Genomic DNA, 17,753 nt, shown 5'->3' with positions numbered 1-17,753 from the left:
TCACCCTGGGACCCCTGTGAACACGGTCACAGTGCAACACTTCCATGATGTTTTGGCAACCCAAGTGGAGAGATTAACACCAGGCAGCCCCTTTCCTTTACCCGATTCCTTGGTTTTCTTGTTTTCACTGAGCACCAGCAAGTCCTGCTGGCAGGGCCAGTTGAACTTGCAGTCTGTGAACAACTTTTGCAGAGCACCTTTCATTCCCCCACAGGCTTTCTTGCCTTTGAAGAGCTTTGAGCACCTTTTCTCAGCAGGAGAGAGGAGGCAGCATCCAATTCTCCAGCTCTGGATCATCATACATGTGCTTGCATGTAGTTTTACTTTTGAATGTGTTACTGGTTTGACTTTGCCAGAAGGCTGGAAGGGAACACTCAGCTGAGTGGGAACTCCTTCTCTTGCAAGAAGTGTAGGTTATCAGCTGTGATTTAAAGATAAAAACACTGTTTAGCAGCAGTGTTGGCACTGCCAGGGAAATCTGGCACTGAGGTAACACAGACTGAGAGCTTTTCCAGGTCCTTCCACGAGATGTTCCACTCAGAAGTGGAGCAGAGAGAGCCTTCAGGCAGCTCATTACAAAGGTGGCATTAATTGTAATGTTACAAAGTTTGCTCCTCAGCAGAGAGAGGCTGTTTCCAGAGAGAGCCAAGCCACAGACCTTTGTTATCATTCCTTCCTATTCTATTCTTAGCCAGCCTTCTGATGAAATCCTTTCTTCTCTTCTTTTAGTATCATTTTATTATAATATATATAATAAAATAATAAATCAAGCCTTCTGAAACATGGAGTCAGATCCTCATCTCTTCCCTCATCCAAGAGCCCCTGTGAACACCGTCACAGTTTTCATCCAACAGCTCCAAGCCTGCTGCTCACACCCAGTGAACCCTTGCACAGCATCTCCCATGGATGAGATTTAAAAGCCTGGAGTGATTTTTTGAGGCAAAGATGCTGGAAGAAGCTCCAGTGATGAGGGTTCATGCAAGTGTCACCCTAATGATCTAAATGAAGTAAAAATGCACTAAGTGCCAGCCACAAACACTTCAGCAGAAGTTGCTGTGATCCAAGAATAAAAACATCCTTAGACAAGAGACCTGGGAGGAATGAACAGAGAGGCTCCTGCTCCCCTGGCTCTCAATCAGCAGCTGACACAGTTACACAGCCCAAAGTGATGAACAGTGGAGAAGGAATTTCAGCATCTATGTAAAGAAAGATGGAAAATAAAAGAAGATTATTAAAGTCAAAGTGCACACAACCCTGTTCCATCACAAGAACTGGAAATATTTATACAAGCATTAGATGACCAATTACCTGCCTTTGCTTTGTTGAACTGCCCGAGTTTAACAATTCATTCCCATCAAATTGGAATTTGAGGAAACACAGGGAAAAGATCCCATCTTGTCCATCTACATAACCCAAATACAGACAATAATTTCAGGTATTATTGCACAGTGCCTTGTATAACAATCTCAGAGAGGACTCTTTGTTTCTTTGCCTTTATTCCTGCACATGGACGCTCAATCCTCACTGCAGAGGGGTTTGCTTTCAGGAAGAAACCTCTCCATGTGCACTACTGAGCAGAAGAGGGATTTAACTCTCCCCTTAAGCCCCAAAGCAATGAATGCAGTCAGGCTGCAAGTTTTTCAGCAGAGCAGAAACCAGGTAGGAAACCACTGCACACTGAGTCAGTCAGGTGTGAAAGTGCCCTCTCCAAAACAGGCTGTCCTTGCTGAGGTGTCTGTGCAACAGGCTATTGCTCTTAAAGATTACTCCTTTTGTTAGAGGGGCGTCCTTTTTCCCGGGCCCATGCTGCCTGGAAAAAGGTACCTGGACGTCCGTAACTCTTTGTCTTTATTGTCTCATATTGTCCTAAATCCTGATTGTCCAAATTATTTTTACTCTGATTGTATTACTATTTTTATAACCATTTTTATTACTATTAAACTTTTAAAATTTTGAAAACAAGTGATTGGCGTTTTTCACATCCTGGCTGGTCTCCCTGAGTGGAGTTCTCAGGCTTGCTCTACAGAAAAAGTCCCTCTGGGCCTTTGAAGAGCCAACCAGTCTATAAACAGCCCATGAGAAACATCTTACAAGTCTAAAATTAGCAGGAAAACCACTGAGATCTCAACTATCTCGGCAGAATGACAAAAACTCTTTGTGTGGGAGGCCGAGGGTGACCTCTGTACTCCATGGAGAGCCCTTTCCCCAGCAGGGCTCTGCTCTCCCCAGTGTTATAATTAAAAAATCTGCCAATTTTTTTGGGGAGAAAAAAGAGTTGCAAAACCAGTTGGACCAGTTGTTGCCAAGGTGGAGTTCTACCTGTTTGTTACTGTAATCACAGGCCGTTGTAGCTAATTGCTCCTTTCCTATCGGGATGGCCCTGCCTGGGGCTAAGTTGATGGTTCTTCTCTCCAGACAGCGAGGGGAGGGGACGTGGGAGGGGGCATCAGAGAGAATGCAAAATTAACCTGAGGACCAGCATGCCATGGGAGGCTACCCCACCAAACTTACCAAAAAGACCCCCAAAACAACGAGCCAATATAGAATTAAGAGATCAGAGTGATGTCTGGGCATGAGGAACAGAGTACCGAGCCTGCAGAGATGCTGAAAACCTTTGTTGCCCCTCGCCCTAAGCACAAGACTTCAGCTGAGGGCAAGACCCTGGATTGCAAAGCATAAATTGCAAACCTGGGGTAAATACTTGCTGTTTTCGTGAGGATGGGATCCATGGCTCTGCCCTTTAGTGGGCAAAGCAGCACATTGCTCTTCTTCTGAATCACCCTGAGGAGAGATGATAGAGAAGCTGCAGACCCATCAAGCTCTCCAACCTTGACCTGATCACTTCTAATGAAGGCATTAAAAGAAGAAAAAGTGTCCTGCCCTGCTTATTTCACCCAGCAGGCTCTGCTCTGGCCCAGCAGGGCTCCGTTGTCATTATATTGCAAGAGTTCCTGACCTCCTTGATGTTTCTCGTAGGCAGCTCCTCTAAGTACTGACTCTTCCTTGTCCTTGCAGCAGCCAACTGACTCCACTTCTCTTTTAACCAACCAATCCACTCTTTTATAACACTCTTCTTACAGCTGCAGCCTGTTTAAATCAGACCTGCTCCTAATCCTTAGTAATTGGCTCAGCTGCAACTCTCCAGGGGGTAAGATTACTTCCTATATTACCTTTATTTATTCATGTTCTATCGCCCTACAGGGTTCTGCTCTCCCAGCAGACCCTGCCAGGGCACCTCCATCACCAGCACTCCGTGCCCAGCTCAGCTGGGCACAGGACATGCCAAGGACCAGGGGACCCCTGGGATCCAGTGGGCACCCTCCAGGCACAGCAGGGTTTTCCACCTCTAAACCCCAACATCAGCCGTGGTTTTCATCCTGAAAGATGAAACCAGATCTTACAACTGAGATACAAATAAGGGAGAGGAAAACAAAGGAAAAAATCAAGATGACTCCACAAGTCAAGAAGAAGGAGCAGCCTCTGCCCTAAAACCTCCATCTTGCTTTATATATATTGCTATATTGTTATACCTTAAACTCTAAGTTTTCCACCATGTGATATTACACATTTCTGTTCAAACTCCACAGCCACAATCCCAGTTCCATCAATCAATTTTGGAACCTTCTCCAGGGCCTCAGGTCAAAGCAGTGTTCTCCTGGGGGTCAGTGCCTGTTAGCACTCAAAGTCTAAAATTCTCAGCAAGCAGGGTTCCAACAACGTATAAATATGGTAAATAACAAAAATGTTCCCTTCAATCCAAAATTATTATGATTGGATAAAAATATATTCAAGGCATAAAGGAAGACTGGTTAGCAACAGAAAGAGCTTCATTCAATCTTAATTCTACATGTTAAGGTTTTTAATATGATTTGCCTAGAAACCCCCACCACTTTGCATTAAAAAACAGAAAATGACACAGTGATAAGTCAATGAGAATGAGATTAATCAGACAGGCTTTCCAGTGCTAAAACATCTTCAGCTGAGTCTGAAACTGCTGATGGAACCAGGAGCCCTGGCTGATCCGAGCTGTCAGGATCCAGCTCAGTGACATCAACGATTCCCTGTTCCTGGAGAGGGGCCCTGGTTTCACACAGCTGCCCCATGCTCACCATGCACATTTCCAAGCTCCCTCAGCAGGAAATGCCTCCCCCTCCTGAGTTTTCCATCTGACCCCAAACCAGAGGAGAGGTTCACTCCACGCTGCATTGGGAAATTGCTCAGTTAAGTTGGGAGGTCACAGGCATGTCTGACAAACACGTCAGACATCTCTGTGTTTCTGAGAAAAGAGAGGGCATGTTTGTTTTAGGTGCACTTCTCTGAATTTGCTTTCAGATAAGAATAAAATAAGTAAGATAAGGAGAACAGAGGAAATCCATCTAGAGCTGCTGGAAGTGAGCAGGCAGGTGAGGGGGTTACAGAAAGGGATGTGCTTGGCCAGGCTCTGCTGCTTTGAGTGGGTGCAACCCAAAGCAGGAACCCAAAACCCCAGCTTGGGGTTCTGACCTGCCCCATGTGTCAGGGCAGAGGTTTATTCACAGAATCACTGTCAGACCCAGGTAGGTGACACTGCAGCCTCCCAGAGAGCTGGTTTCAATGAGCAGCTCTGCAGGTCATGTTGTCTTATATATCAAGAGTTCTATTATCATTATAATGCAAGGGTTCCATATCACCAGAGTTTCATGCCTCCTTGATGTTTCTCATGGGCATCTCCTCAGAGCACTGACTGTTCCTGGTCCTTGCAGCAGCCATCTGACTCCAGATCCCACCAATCCACTCTTGTACCACTAGTTCTTATTTGCTACAGGTGTTGCCTGTTATCATCTGGCCTGCTCCTAATCTTTAGTAACAGGGTCCAGCTGCGACTCACTGGGGGATAAGATTACACTTGTAATAAGATTACTTGTTGGGGGATTGAGAACAGCGGTGTGCGCTTGTGTTCTTTCGTGTCCTATAGCGACAAGAGGGGAAAAGCCACGTGCACACACTGAAATGGTTGAGATAGAAAGGTAGGAATTTTTTCCCAATTTATTGAAAACAGAGACAGGAGTGTCCTGACCCTGTACAACAGAGAATCTCTGATGGAGGAGGGAGCTCTCTGCCCTGAGAGCCTGCTGGCAGCTGGAGCCACATCCCTGCTGCCCCAGCAGGTCCCTGCCCAGAGGCAGCACATTCCCTGTTCTCCCTTCTCCTCTGCAAGCCCCCAGGAGAAGATGGAAAAATCCATCATGTGTGGCTTCTCCCCACCATCCATGAAATAAACACGGGCAGGAGACTTTTCTCCTTGTTAATGCCTTTATTAAAAGTGATTAGGTCGGATGGGAGAACCAACGGGTCCGCACTCACCTGCCACATGAGAGGAGAGGGAAGAGTGCAGCTGTGTCCATTGGTTTGCAAACAGAGCTGGGGGCTCCATCCTCATGAGAGCATCAGAAAATCCTTTGATTTTCAGTTCAACATTCGAGGTCCTCTATCCAGCCAACATCTTTAGGTTGGGGCGAGAGATAAAAAGGGTCTTGGCAGATACTGGATTCTGTTCCTCATGTCTAGACATTGCTTTGATTCATCAATTTTGTGTTGGCTCGTTGTTTTAGGGGTTTTTGGCTAGGTTTGGTGAGGGGTCTCTCCCGTTCCATGCTGGATCCGATGTCATTTGCATGCTGACTCGATGTCCCTTCCCCTTCACTGTCTGGGTGCCATCCTCCAGGAAGCAGCAGGGTGTCACTGACAAAAGGGGGAATTCTTAACCATCAACGACAGGTGATTACAATAACAAACAGTTAGAACTCCACCCTGGCAGCAACTGGCCCAACCTGTGAACTCTGCAACCTTTTTAAAAATTGGGCAGCTGTTCTACTCATAACAATCCATGGCCCAGCTCACCCAGCAGTGCTGTCCCACCCCTGGGCTGGCTCCACTCACCCCAAGGAATTCAGGGACAGGAGCACTTCAGAGGTTGAACACAAACCAATGAACTGGGCATAGGAAACTCCCCAGACATGGACAAGTGCTGCTCTGAGGTGATAATAAATTGTTTCATGTGAGAAAACTACAAGGCTCCTGGTATTTTTCCTCAAACAATTCAATTTTAAATACTCAATTCCCTAGCTTTGTCATGAGACAGTTGCAATTGTGCAAGTTTTTATAACTTGTACCAAAGGCTGTTTTAATTTAAGTCTGTACTTTACTGTGGGAAGTATCCACTGCAGCTGGAGGGAGGAGGTTGTGATTTTATCCCATTTGATATATTCTAGCCTCTTTTTTTTCCCTGAGTTCTTTTCTTCCAGACAGATATCTGAAAGAATCAGATTACAACAATAATAATAATCTAAAAGATATAATAATAATAATAATAATCTAAAATAATCAGTTTGAGAGAGAAACTGAGGAATAGCTGTGGCAGCAGATCACAAAGCTGGGTTTAGACTACTCCAGTGGCTTTAACATCCTCAAATACAACAAAACTAAACAGCCAAAGAGTGGCAGTGAAGGCACTGAGCAACCCATGACAACCTGAATGGGCTGGAAGCACCAACCTTGGGAACTCAATTAAGGCAGGCAAAGCTCATTAAACAGCAGCTGAATGAAAGAAACTAATTTCTTTGTAAATGAAAATGAAATTTTCACTTACACACAGCCTTCAGCTGAAGTGTGAGGATCCCTGCTGGTTACACCCGCTCACATTTTGAAGCACATGCAAATGTCTGCACTTCCCAAATTCCAACCTGTGCCCCATCCTCAAAACTGTTAGGTTAAAAAAAAAACCCCAAAATAAAAATAAAATAGCCTTTAGCTAAACTTTTCTTATACAACCATAAACAAAACCATTTTTTCCTGTAACACAAAAACTGCATTTAAAAAAACCCAATAACTTAAAACCAAAAAAGTATGAGAATGTTATATAAAAAAGTGCATAAACAAAAACAACAACAAAAAAATAATAGTCTCCTCTGTCTTCAGCAAAAAAAAAACAATATCTCTGCTCTCAAAACCCCTTCAGCCCCAAAAAATAAATAAAAAAAACCCCAGTGTCCTGGAAATAAAAAACTGTTAATTTTTTAAAACTAAACAAAACATCCTTTAAAAAAAAAACCCAAAACCAACTCCAATTCATGCACAATAATAAAAACACTATACATAAAAAAAATCACAATAACAAATGTTCTCCAAACAGTACCACATAGCATAAAACCAGAAAAAAATTTCAGTTGTATTTCCTAAAAAACCCTATAATACAAAAAAAACCTCCTCTCTTCTTAATGAACTAAAAGTCAATTATCTAAAAAGTAATAACTAAATCAAAAATCTAAAATTCTATTTCATGTAATAGTAGAAATTAAAAAAATATTTTAAAAAATTCATTTTAAGTTCTGTATATTCCTTTTTTCATATCATAAATTAATAAAGTTCTTTCCTTTATTCCTAAACTAAAACCTGCTTGACTGTATTTCTAATCACATCTCACAACAAACATTTAAAAAAATATATTTTCATAAAAACACTAACATTACACCAACATCAAACCATAACATTTTTGGTTATTCATTTTCCAGTATTTTTTCCAATACTGGAAAAGCCAGGAATGCTTCTATTTTGTGTAATAGTAAAAATTAAAAAAAAAAATCATTCTAAGTTGTGTTTATTCCTTTTTTCATATTACAAGTTAATAAAGTTCTTTCCTTTATTCCTAAACTAAAACCTACTTTATTTCTAATCACATCTCACAACAAACATTTAAAAAAAATATATTTTCATAAAAACACTAACATTACACCAACATCAAACCATAACATTTTTGGTTATTCATTTTCCAGCATTTTTTTCCAATACTGGAAAAGCCAGGAATGCCCTTTGCTGCCATTCTTGCTCAAACACCCCTGCTTCGCTCTGCAGTTTTGTGCTTCACTCTGCAGTTTTGTGCTTCTTCCCCTGATGTGTACACACACACGTCTCATGGAAAGGCAGCAGGATCCCAGGAGTGCACAAAGAGCTCAAATCGCACAGAGTTTTGCAGAGCTCAGGCAAAGGGGGAAGGATTCCAGCAGTGCAGCACCAAGCCCCTCCCTGCAGGCTCCTCAAAAACCCAAAAAGCCCAGGGAGATGCTCCAGTTCTGCACCAGGCAAGGACCTGGTCACATCTGCAGATGCAAAGTTGCTGGGGCATTGCAGGATTTCTTATGCGTGTGCCTGTGAGTTGGTTCAGTAAAGGAGCTTAAAATATTTATACTGCAGCAAAATCCCATTGCCTCAGGCCACTCGTGACTGCCGAGTGGGAAGGTGCCTGTCAAGTGCTTTGCCATATTTACCATATGCTGCTGGTAAGGTCGGTCTGGGGCTTTTGTTTTGTTTATTAAACAGAATTTCCTGAAACTGATTGCACAACTTTTCGCATTCTCACCCAACACGCCATTTCCTGGTTACTTTCCCGGATGATTAGTGAGTTTTGTTATTGTTTGGCCATGAACGAGTGTCAAGCGCTGCTCTTGGTACAATAATCACCTTCTGACTTGAAAGGAAGAGCTGTTTTGCAGAGCTGTGTTCCTGGAAATACTGCACTAAGTTCTGCCAGATCACTATCTTTATGAATCAAAGCAAAAGGTACATTAGCAAACAAACAGAGAGGAAATTTTTAACTTGACCAGGTCAGACAGATGTCACCATAAGCACTGCAGTTCTCAGGCTTGCACTGAGCAGTCACTGGAGGCTCATTCCTGCTTGAAAGGAAAATGTAAAGTGTTTCTGGCATTTGCTGGTCCATGGAAGAGCTTTGAAGCACAACTTCATCACAACTGAAAACCTCAGGCAAGATACCCAGGTGTTCCCAAGGGCTTTGGGGAGTTGGGAGGGATTAAGCTAAGCTTTGCAGTCCAGGGATTTTGTAACAAAACACTTGGCACAAAACCAGCTGTACCCACCTCCATTTGTACCAGGGATGCAAAAACTCTGCCCTTGGGGTGTCCTTGTGCTGACAGCAGCGTGGTGCCCAGCTCCCACACACACTTGGTACAATGCTGGTGTCTCCTCCTCAGTACTGTAAAATTCCTTCATGGCTGCACCCCTCTCCTCACCCCCAGTGAGCTTCCTGCTGCATTACAGCCTCAGCTGCAGCAAAGCACAAGGCTGAACTTTGCTGTGTTTATGGTTTTTTCTCTAAGCAGCTCCCCTGCAAGAATCTCCCCCCACACACAGTGACAGCTGGGCACAGAGGGAATTTAAGCCTGCTGACAAATCTCGCTTTGCAGAAAAACAAAGCATGACTTCAGGTGATGGGACAGCTCAGCTGCTTTTAATCTGTGTATCAGCTTTTCCAAAGATGCTTTACTGCTTACACTTGCAGATTAGTGAATAAAAGCACCCATGTCATGCTGAGGTTATGGAAATATCAAGCACAGCTCTACGGAAACCATCTGCTCCCAGGAAGGGATGGATAGAGAACAGGGATGGGATCAGACCACAGGTACACAAGGCTTGCAGAAAGGAGAAGCACAGAGGTTTCATAAGGGAGAAACCCACAGCCATCACTGTCCCTTTCCAGCCCTTGGAGACTTTCTGGGGCAGGGGAAGGGGCAGTGGGGGGACACAGCTGCTCCATGGAGCAGGAATCTGGGCGCCAATGTGGCCATTGAACACAAGATTTGTTTTAATATTAATAGTTATTCAAGAGAACTGAAAATTAACCAAGCTTAAAACTATTTCCTGCACTGTTCATTTTATGGCAAACAGTGGTAAAAATAGCTGAATTCTTGACACACCACTTCCTTGTTCACACATACCACCAGGGCTACTCATTTGCTATTTTTTTCCATTCTCTGCCATGTATGACAGTGCTGCATTATAGCACCATCATTATATTTCTTTATTAACTAAAAGTAAATCAGAATTCCTTCAGGGCACAGGTTTGGGTGTCTAGAGGCAGGAAGGCACCAGGCCAGGGACAGGGATGAAACTCCCACCATGAAGCCTGGAGCAGCACAGCTTCACCAAGGCCCAGCTTCCAGCCAGGTGTCCCCCCAGAGCCACTGACACTCACTTATTTGCCTTGGTTTGCATCACACATGTCAAGAGCTGAGATCTGCAGAGACCTTCCTTCCTTGGAGGACACAGCCAGGGAGGAGATGGTTTCATTGCTCTGCCACCCAGGGAAAGTGTCTGAGTTCCATGCTAGTGACAAACACAGAGGCTGGCATTGCTGCAGGGCAGGTGTGCCCAGAGCCCCCCACCTCGCCCCAGTATCCCAGCAGTGACAAGTCCATCCAGCAATGACTGTGTGGGCTCAGTTTAGGCAAACATACCCGTTTTATGGCTCTTCTTTTGCATCCCTCACCAGCAGGGCAGTCAGATGGCAGAGTGCAAAGCACCACTGCCAGCTACAGCTGTGTCACCTCCATCTGGGGGTGGAATGACCCAGAGCAGGAGGCCCTGTGCCCACCCTGGGACACCTCAGACCTCCACACAAGATCAGCAGAGAAGCACAGAGGCAACAGCTCAGCTGTGAGGTGAGCAAAGACAGCTCAGGCTCTCTCAAAGAGCTCAGCCCTCAAAGCCAACTGAGCAAGGCTGCAGTGGTTTGGACATGATGGGGCATTTACAGCACCTCCAGAACCCAGCTGGACACAGGAGCCCAGGCTGCTGCCAGGATACACAACTTACCCACACAGTTACCTCATGCCAAAGCCAAATCTGCATCTCCTTGTCCCAGTCACTCACCAATCTCCCCCTACACAAACAAGGTCTAGAACTGGAAGCAGGAAAGAAAAACAAACAAGAGACTGCTTATCTTATTTATGCAAATTATAATTCTTATTAAAAATAAGAAAAGAGTTTATCTAACCTATGGGTCACAACTAGCCTGGTCAGACTCAAATTATCTGCCATGACAGTTCAACAAGATTAAGTTGCTTCTTGTCAAAACTGCTTTGAGCATCTCAGTTCTAACAAAACTTTTTTTTGTTGTTTCTCTTAAATTCTTTGGCTTCAGTCCTGGTTCACACATCCTATATAGACAGCTTTAAATTGGCACCTGGGACAAGACAGCATCTTCCAAATTCCCTAAAAAACCCTGTTCCCCTAGCAAGAAACTGCTCTGCACTTTGTCCCAGGCACTGGAGTTCCAGCCTTAACATGTGCTCAGCCCTTTTCCTAAATTCCAGTGCAAATGGCCCCTCCCAACATATTTACTTAAGAAATGTGTGCCTTTAATGTATCTTTGGTAAACCCAGAAAGAATCAAGGAGGATAATGTCTGTGAAGATACCCATGGATAAAACAGGCAGCTGGGAGGGGAGACAGATTGTCAATTCATGAAAATGATTTATAGCTTCCTTGATGGGAGGACACTTCAGTGCCTTATCCCAGTTAAAGATCAGATTCCGTTTTTTGGGAGCATTTTCCATGGCAGTGCAGCCATTTGGCTTTTCTGAATGGGTGTGGAACACTCAGCTGAGCAGGAGAAAACTAAGGAAGTTCCCCATCTGTATACTTGTTAAAATTAGTGTTTATATAATACTTCAGGCACCATAAATAACAGTGATTTTGTCATATACAAGCTACACACTGAGCCTGCAATTCTATTTTTCAATTTTTATGCTGCTGGATATACCTGAAACGGGCTTTTAATGAAATACAGCCTACTTTCACACATATTAGTAATTTTTATTTTCTTTTGGGAAGTGAAATGAGTGCTACAAATGCTGGTATCACTTCCACCATAATTCCACCTGCATTTCATTTGTCTTTAACTTCCAGAGAAAGACTCAGCTATTCCCCATTTTGACAGGTCACATTTATAGACCTGAAATGACCCAGGGCATTTCAGTGTGGCATTCACATTCTCTGAAAAAATCCCTTCATCCAGGATTGTCTCCTGGGAAGCTGAGAAGCCTCAGAGAAAAGGAAAACAATTCTTATCTCATTTGCTTCTCCTGTGTTGTGCTCATGTGGAATGTGTTTGGAGATTGTTTACCCACAGGTGATTGTTCCATTGGATTCTGCTGGGAGTTGTTTTCACTCTTTGGCCAATCAGAGCCAAGCTGTGTCAGGACTCTGGAAAGAGTCAGGAGTTTTCATTATTATCTTTTTAGCATTCTGCAAGTATCCTTTCTGTATTCTTCAGTATAGTATAGTATTCTTTAATATAATAAAGTATCATAAAGTAATAAATTAGCCTTCTGAGAACATGGAGTCAGCTGCATCATTCCAGCCTTCATTGGGACATTCCCAGCAAATACAATAATTCAGCATCACCAGAGGGGTACAAGGTAAGCACCCACGGAGGGCTCTGTGTGAACTGCTGGGGGTTGGAACAGGAGATAACACCCAGCAGAGCTGTCCTGGAGCAGGATTAGCAAAATTTTGCAGATTTAATCCCCTTGTTACCCTTTTGTTTGTCACAGGTTAGAAGCAGTGCTGGCCATGGAAGGACCTCGCTGTGTTGTTTTTGTAAAGGATGCCAGGGCCAGGCAGGAAAAACACTGCAAGGTATTTGCAGGAATGGAAATAAAGACATTCCAAGTTGGTTTTGTTCCCACAGGCACAGCTTTCCATGCACACTGACATCCAAAACCAGCAGCACACTCAGCCCTGGATGGAAACAGCAAGCCAAGCTCACTGGGGTTTGGGAAGTGTCTGTTTCTGCTCCAAGAGATCCAACTTGTGCCAGAAGTCACTCACTTCAAACCACTTTCAGTCCACTCCCTCTGCTCCTGCCCTCCTCTGGCTTTAAGAGACTTATTTGGAACAAATTGCACTAAACAAACACTTTTTCAAACTATCTCTCATGCCTGATTTTCCCTGCTCATCTTCCATTCTGCTTTTGCAAACATCCATGTATCTTCCTAAAACATATCTTGAACTGAGGAGTTGGTTTTTTTTTTCAAATACTCATTGCTTAATTTTTCTCCCCTAAATTAGTCTTCTTCATTGTACACTGAACACAAGTGAGTGGTAGAGCACGAAGCTTCACATCCACCTGGCTGTCAAAAGATGCAATTTAAATTAACTAGTCCCTTTATCACACACGAAGCTACAAGCTAACTGTAACCAAATGAACACACAGATGCAAACCCTTGCGAAACTTGGAGACACAAACCCCTGCAGAGGTGACATCCTGGAGGATGAGGAGCAGCAGGAGCCACCTACCTACAGAGGGAAGGATTTCCCTACAGAGGGAAGGATTTCACAGGACTTGGGTGGAAGATGAGAAGTGCCAAGGCTGGCCCCTGGAAGGGCTCCTTCCCCTCTCAGTGCAGACACTGCTATGTTAGCAACCCTCTGGAACAATCCCCTGAAAGAAGCCTTGCACACCACTGCCACAACAGCCCAGAAGTTGTGCGTGACAGGATCTGAGCATTAGACACCAGATCCCCCCCTCCAGTGCTCCTGTGCATTGATGCCATTTCCCAGAGCTTTCACAAGCCAAGGCTGTTTAGCAGCTCACTGAGTTTAGGTGCAAAAGAGAAGCAGCAGTTTGCTTAGAGCTGAGAGAGACACAATTTCACCTTCATCTGCACTTCCAAAACCAAGCTAGAAATAAGCACATCCTCTTCCTTTCAAGTTCTGTCTTCAAAAAGGATCTGTAGCTCCTTCTAGAGTGGGGCACAGTAATAGTTGCCTCCTCAAGCCAGGTCTCATAAGCTCTTGGAGGTCTATTACTCACCCATGATAGCTCAGCTACCTTTGGAGGCATAAAATCAGCAGTGTTGGAAACAAAAAGGTTTAATAAAAGGCAAAATAACAAACTCTTTGCAGAGAAAAACCAATCCAGGTGCAGGAGGTTCTTGCTCCTGGTAATCCACCTCACAAAAGCCATTAGTTTATTTGTTCTCTTCTTTTTCTAGTAAATTGCTTAGGTAGGACTTTCTGGCTCCTGTCCAATTGGCTATCCTTAAGTTTGAGGTAAAGTCCCCTAGGCCTATGAGATGTCTTTTTACCCAAAAGGGGTAAAAGAGAGAGAGGAGAGAAACTTGAGAGAAACTTCTGGGCTTCTCTCCTTTTTAAGGGGACAAAGGGTAATTTTGTCACTCCTTCAACAGGGGGCACATTCCTACAGGGCACAAAGCCAGCTGGGGCTCAGCTTGCTCCCAGCATTTCCCAGGGAGCTCAGGAGCTGCAGGGGATGCCCTGCTGAACCAGGTAACCCCACAAACTCCAAACTTCACCTCTCCTATCAGTGCACACGGAGAGCAACTAAGGTATGGATAGCCATGCACACCAATTACCTGCTCCAAAGTGAAGCCTGACGCTTCCATACCGTGCCTTGTGTCATCGCCTGCTGCAAGTGCTGCAGTTTCCCTGCCAGGCTGGTACAATTCACAAGTGAAATCAGACACCCACAGCTCTGGGCAAGAGCGTCAGACTCCACAGAGCAGAGGAGGATGAGCCATCGTGCCTGTGCCCACACCTTCAGCTGCCTGCAAGCACAGGAACAAAGGCTGGGGCAGCTCCTGTTTCTTTTCAGGGAGTGCCACCATGTATCTCTTTAACCATCACTGCTGATTTACTGTGGGTTGTCCGATCGAGTTCCCACTCACCCACTCCATTCTTCTCAGGGCACCTAGGATGGGTGTGTTGACTCAGGTGCATACAGTTTGAATTTCTGGGACTTTTCTCCTCTTTTCTTCAGTGAAAGCAAACCACAAAAACCCACAGGCAGCTTTGTCAGCCCAGACAATGAAAAATCTTTAATGACAACAAAGTCCAGTGTTCCCCTGCCAGTAACATCCTGTCATTCCTTCTATACCACCCAAACACTTCCTTGTCCAGCCATGGACTGCTGCCAGTGGCACTCACCTCCTCTGGCCAGATAATCTCTTCTCACTCATATCCCTGGCTCTCTAAAAAAGCAAAGCCAAAGAGGGGTAAAAGTAGGTTCCAGCTGGAAATATTTTCCAGCTTTCCCATGTAATTACAGAGCATCCTTTCCAGTCTTTAGTCCTTCAGTGGCTAACTGGAAAGGGCACTGTTGGCCTTTTCCCCCTTTCTACATGGACAGAAAGCTGTTCACTCTGGAAGTGGTGAAGACTGCAGGAGAACAAGACTTTTGTTACAATCTAGCTGTTACTGCCCACTAACCTACACCTACCTGGCTCTTCTAAATACCAGATTTGTCATCACTTGCACTTTATACTAGATTTCAATCTAGGCAAACAAAAAAAGGAAAAAAAAAAGAGGGTTTATCACTGGCTTATTTTAAGCTCTGTCATAATTCCTGTAAAAGTCTGTTTAGACTGTAAATGAATTCCATGTTGGATGTAGCTAAAACTGTTAGCATAACACTTGAAATTCCATGCTCAGTGCAAGACTGTTGCCCCTAAGTAACTGAGGGTTCTGAGAGATCTGGGGAATCTGTTGGGCATTTTGTCTCCTTGTAGGAGTCCTGCAGGGGAGCAGGTGGGTTTGGAAGCCCAGGTGAGCAGCAGGCAAGACTGTGCTTCCCTCCATCCATTATACAGCCCGAGCCAGGGAGGCTGCCTGGGCTGGTCTGCACAGTGGGGGAGTTGGGGGAAAATAATGTTGTGAGAATTAACAGATGAAACAGCCTAGGAAAAAAGTCAGAAGCTATTGAAATCTCAACTAAACACATAGTAAGAAGGCAAATTGCTGTGGCAGATACCTCCTTAAACTAAGGAACAAAGAGGTAGGGCTGTGAAAACCCAAGAGTGGAGATGGGAGAGGAGTACTGTGGCTCTCCCAAGCAACCCCTCATGGCTTTTCCTCTGTAAGCTCCCTCCTCCCCCGGCAGTGAGAAGGAATGCTTTCCATGCTGCCTTCCCAGCACTCCATAGTGGACTGTGGTGCTCCTGAGCAGTGGTGCAAGGACCTGGACCTTTCTACCTGTATGGGGTTTGTGAACACTGACAGATCCAACCCATGCCAAGAGATGGGTGTGCAGAAAGGCAGCCCCGAGCTGGAGGAGCAGCAGGGCTGAATGAGCAGGGAGCAGCTGTGCCTGCAGTGGCACAAGGCTGCTACAAATCCCCAGGACCACGGGACAAGACATTTAGCACTCACCAAAACCAGACCAATGACTTCACAGGATTTATTCAAAACCGGAGAAAACTTTCTTTACTGACATGATGAAACACACGAGTACAGAAGACAGGGAAGGTGTTCTCACCAACACCCTGAGATTGCAGAACTGCCCCTTCCACCTTGCTCCACAGGAGTCCCTGGAGCAGAAGCAGCTGCCCTTCTCAGCTCTGCCTGTGTTTCAGCATGAGAAGCAGAGCATGCTCTCCCTCCCCACCACTCCTGAAGCATGGAAGTGACAAACCTGCTCCCCACCTATGCAGAAAAGCACACAGCAGTCAAGAGATCCCCTCTGTTGGCCTGCAGAGGGCTGGAACTCATCGAGCAGCAGCTCTGTGGTGTTTGTGTTAATGGGTACAGCAAGTAATTCAACAATTGCAAAGGTAGAGCAGCAGAGAGCTGGAAAAAGGCACCAACTTCCAGTGCATTCTCCCATTTGTGCCTTGGAGCATCTTCCCCAAACCTTTCTGATCATAAGGGTTCTTCTGTACCAAGCCCAGCACTGTACTGGAAAAGTAAATGATTGCTCAAATTTATTTTAAATTATTAAAAAAAAAATAAGAAGATTAAAAAGTCTTGCAAGATTCACTGAATTATGAATTGCTTTCCTCTTCCTTTGCCAAAAATGTCACCTGAGTGGTTTCAGAAGTCTTACAATTTGGAAGGAAGTTCACAGACTGTTTATAAAATCAAATATTTTGGATTAGAAGTGTCACTTATCATTACACAGCTTGACAGCATTTCTATAAATCATCCCTAATCTGAAGAGCCCCTGACTATGGGAACAAATATTAAACTATTTTTCATGTTTCCCAATGGCCCAGGTTTTTGGCTGTTTGAAGCAAACCGAACTATGTTCACTGTATGATCCTGACTTGTGCAATCTCTGCTTAGAAAGCCTCTCCTGTGCCTCCCCTACCCTGTCATCAGCTGAGATGAAGCCAGAGGTGTCCACGTGCTGCAAGAGCCTGGCTCCACTGGGAGTCCATTTATTGCAGTGACTCATGCAGCTCAGTGGCTGCACCACAGAGAGCCTTACAGCTCAGAGTTGGTCAACAAAGTCCTAGGAGCAAGCCTTGCTACGTGGAAGAGCTGTCAAAACACACCAGTGCTTAGACCTAACAAATCTGACAACCCTGATTTAAAAAGTGCTTCAAAAGTCAAGGAAAACTGAACCCAGTAAAACCAATCTGTCAGCACTGCACTTTCCGGAAGCCAGGCAGGGTCACTTTGCCAAGAGTGTAGATGTCCTCATCCGTGCCCTGGTTCATGTGCTTCACCAGGTTCTTCTCAAACAGGAGGGGGTGGTAGGCTCCCATGGTGCAGGCGTGGTCGTGGAACTTCTGGTAGTAGTGGCAGATGTCTGTCTGCCGCTTGGAAGGGAGGAACTCGTACACGTCCACCTGGTCACACAGCGTCATCATGAGCACAATGCCTGTGGGGGACAGAGAGCAGCACCCCAGTCACACCAGAGACAGCACGAAACACTCCAGAGGGACAGACAGCCAGCAGGGAGCAGGCAGCTCCAAGAGTGTCCTGGGCTGACTATATGATGCTTTTATCCCCAGTTGTCTGTTCTGTTTATGCTGAATAATGAGTTTTGCACCTTTAAGACTTGTTGTAGATAGTGAAGAGGGGAGAGAAGCAGCAGCAGTTTGTTTTCAGACACTGCACTCACTCCTCCACATTCCTGCTCCTGGACTGTGCTGTCTGAGGATGGACAGACAGCAG

General features: G+C 44.9%; 1 protein-coding gene across 3 annotated transcripts in view; it reads right to left on the bottom strand.

Annotated features, from left to right (window-relative positions):
• Positions 1-16,010: 16,010 nt before the first annotated feature.
• Positions 16,011-17,753, bottom strand: part of ST6GAL1 (ST6 beta-galactoside alpha-2,6-sialyltransferase 1) — a 45,200-nt gene continuing 43,457 nt past the window's right edge. For all 3 annotated transcript variants that reach the window (XM_030954606.1, XM_030954607.1, XM_030954608.1), the window contains one exon: positions 16,011-17,457. In XM_030954606.1, the coding sequence (XP_030810466.1) occupies positions 17,216-17,457 (242 nt within the window). In that variant the 3' untranslated portion in view covers positions 16,011-17,215. The remainder of the gene's footprint in view (positions 17,458-17,753) is intronic.

Source organism: Camarhynchus parvulus, chromosome 9 (genome assembly GCF_901933205.1).
Source record: "Camarhynchus parvulus chromosome 9, STF_HiC, whole genome shotgun sequence".
NCBI lineage: Eukaryota > Metazoa > Chordata > Aves > Passeriformes > Thraupidae > Camarhynchus > Camarhynchus parvulus.
Note: the sequence above shows the minus strand (reverse complement) of the source record. Positions and strands in the feature narration are given on the sequence as shown.